Below are 2,500 nucleotides of genomic sequence, written 5' to 3' on the forward strand. Positions count from 1 at the left end.
TTGTTGTTGTTGTCCTCCCAGTTAAAACAGTGGAGCTTCCAGCTGTGTGGTGAAGGCCTGACCCCTGGGAGGATGGAGCCTCTGTCTGTAGCCTCCCCTGTGGGATCTCATTCCTCCATCATCCTCCCCTTCAGGAACCCTACTGAACACCCAGCCCTGCTGCACCTCAGACTCACAGGTCAAACACACACACTGGACACACACTGGACACACACTGGACACACACTGGACACACTGGACACACACTGGACACACACTGGACATACACACTGGACACACACTGGACACACACTGGACACACTGGACACACACTGGACACACACACTGGACACACACTGGACACACTGGACACACACTGGACACACACTGGACACACTGGACACACACTGGACATACACACTGGACATACACACTGGACATACACACTGGACACACACACTGGACACACACTGGACACACACTGGACACACACACTGGACACACACTGGACACACACTGGACACACTGGACACACACTGGACATACACACTGGACACACACTGGACACACACTGGACACACACTGGACACACACTCTGGACACACACTGGAGACACACTGGACACACACACACACACATACAGTGGGGCAAAAAAGTATTTAGTCACCAATTGTGCAAGTTCTCCCACTTAAAAAGATGAGAGAGGCCTGTAATTTTCATCATAGGTACACTTCAACTATGACAGACAAAATGAGGAAAAAAATCCAGAAAATCACATTGTAGGATTTTTAATGAATTTATTTGCAAATTATGGTGGAAAATAAGTATTACAGGCCTCTCTCATCTTTTTAAGTGGGAGAACTTGCACAATTGGTGGCTGACTAAATACTTTTTTTGCCACACTGTATACAGTATGCATGTACAGACATAGTCCTACCCCAGACACACAGGGAAACAGTCCTAGTAGAGACATGATGGTAGTAATGGTTCATTCTCCTATCAGACGAGGAGCCCGGTCAGAAGAGATCAAGCCAGTCCTTCATCTGTGACAGGAAAGTGTTCTGCATCCCCCTCAAACAGACACAAGGTCAGTTCTTACACATCTCTCTATCAAGCCTTACTTTAAAGGCATAGTTCCTCTGTTCTCCATAGTGTTAGCCTGAGTTCCAGCCTACATGTTAGATACACCAGTAAAGCTTGTCCCTCCCATCCTCCATATTGGCTCCAGGTGTGCGTGTGTCTGCGGGGGCCAGTGTGGACATTCCTGTGGTGTTTGCCCCTGACTCCATGCAACTGCACCAGGCCTGGCTCCTGGTTCAGCTAGAGCCCCTCTTCAACCTCCCCCGCCTGGACTCACCACTCACCACGGCCCAGAGGGACAAGTCAGTACAGTGTGTGTGTGTGTGTGTGTGTGTACACATGCGTGTGTGTGTAACAGGTGTTTCTCTGTGTACAGGTGTGTGTGTGTGTGTGTGTGTAACAGGTGTTTCTCTGTGTACAGGTGTGTGGAGGTAGAGAAGGACCGGGTGCGTTTGGTCTCCTGGGTCTACCCCATCCATGGCATCCCAGAGGCCCCTCCTGAACCCTCTTATCCAGCGGTGATAGAATGTGAGGCTCGCGGTCGAGTGGAGGAGAGAGTGGAGGTGCTGTTGACGGGATGTGTTCCTGGCTCCTCCGTCAGCAACACAGACTCAACTCTCATCAGGGCCCCCTCCTCCGTCAGCAACACAGACACAACTCTCATCAGGGCCCCCTCCTCCGTCAGCAATACAGACACAACTCTCATCAGGGCCCCTTCCTCCATCAGCAGCACAGACACAACTCTCATCAGGGCCCCCTCCTCCATCAGCAACACAGACACAACTCTCATCAGGGCCCCCTCCTCCATCAGCAACACAGACACAACTCTCATCAGGGCCCCCTCCTCCATCAGCAACACAGACACAACTCTCATCAGGGCCCCCTCCTCCATCAGCAACATAGACACAACTCTCATCAGGGCCCCCTCCTCCATCAGCAACACAGACACAACTCTCATCAGGGCCCCCTCCTCCATCAGCAACACAGACACAACTCTCATCAGGGCCCCCTCCTCCATCAGCAACACAGACACAACTCTCATCAGGGCCCCCTCCTCCATCAGCAACACAGACACAACTCTCATCAGCGCCCCCTCCTCAGGTGAGATCACATCAACTTCACTGGAAATTAGGTTTGAAGTGAGTGTGTGTTGCACGTCATTGTGTGTGTTGTCGTGTGTGGGCCTGTACCCTGAGAGTGTGTGGGCCTGTACCCTGATAGTGTGTGGGCCTGTACCCTGAGAGTGTGTGTTGTCGTGTGTGGGCCTGTACCCTGAGAGTTTGTGGGCCTGTACCCTGAGAATGTGTGGGCCTGTACCCTGAGAGTGTGTGGGCCTGTACCCTGAGAGTGTGTGGGCCTGTACCCTGAGAGTGTGTGTTGTCGTGTGTGGGCCGGTACCCTGAGAGTTTGTGGGCCTGTACCCTGAGAATGTGTGGGCCTG

The 2,500-nt window shown here is 52.4% G+C and overlaps 1 protein-coding gene across 1 annotated transcript in view; it reads left to right on the plus strand.

The window, feature by feature from the left end:
* LOC109886862 (cilia- and flagella-associated protein 47) overlaps positions 1 to 2,500 on the plus strand; it is a 49,731-nt gene that overhangs the window by 42,174 nt on the left and 5,057 nt on the right. Inside the window, exons 29-32 of the mRNA XM_031813326.1 lie at positions 22 to 178; positions 983 to 1,066; positions 1,208 to 1,361; positions 1,481 to 2,160. Of these exons, the coding sequence (XP_031669186.1) occupies positions 22 to 178; positions 983 to 1,066; positions 1,208 to 1,361; positions 1,481 to 2,160 (1,075 nt within the window). The remainder of the gene's footprint in view (positions 1 to 21; positions 179 to 982; positions 1,067 to 1,207; positions 1,362 to 1,480; positions 2,161 to 2,500) is intronic.

The sequence above is a fragment of the Oncorhynchus kisutch genome, unplaced genomic scaffold, assembly GCF_002021735.2.
Source record: "Oncorhynchus kisutch isolate 150728-3 unplaced genomic scaffold, Okis_V2 Okis05a-Okis16b_hom, whole genome shotgun sequence".
Taxonomy (NCBI): domain Eukaryota; kingdom Metazoa; phylum Chordata; class Actinopteri; order Salmoniformes; family Salmonidae; genus Oncorhynchus; species Oncorhynchus kisutch.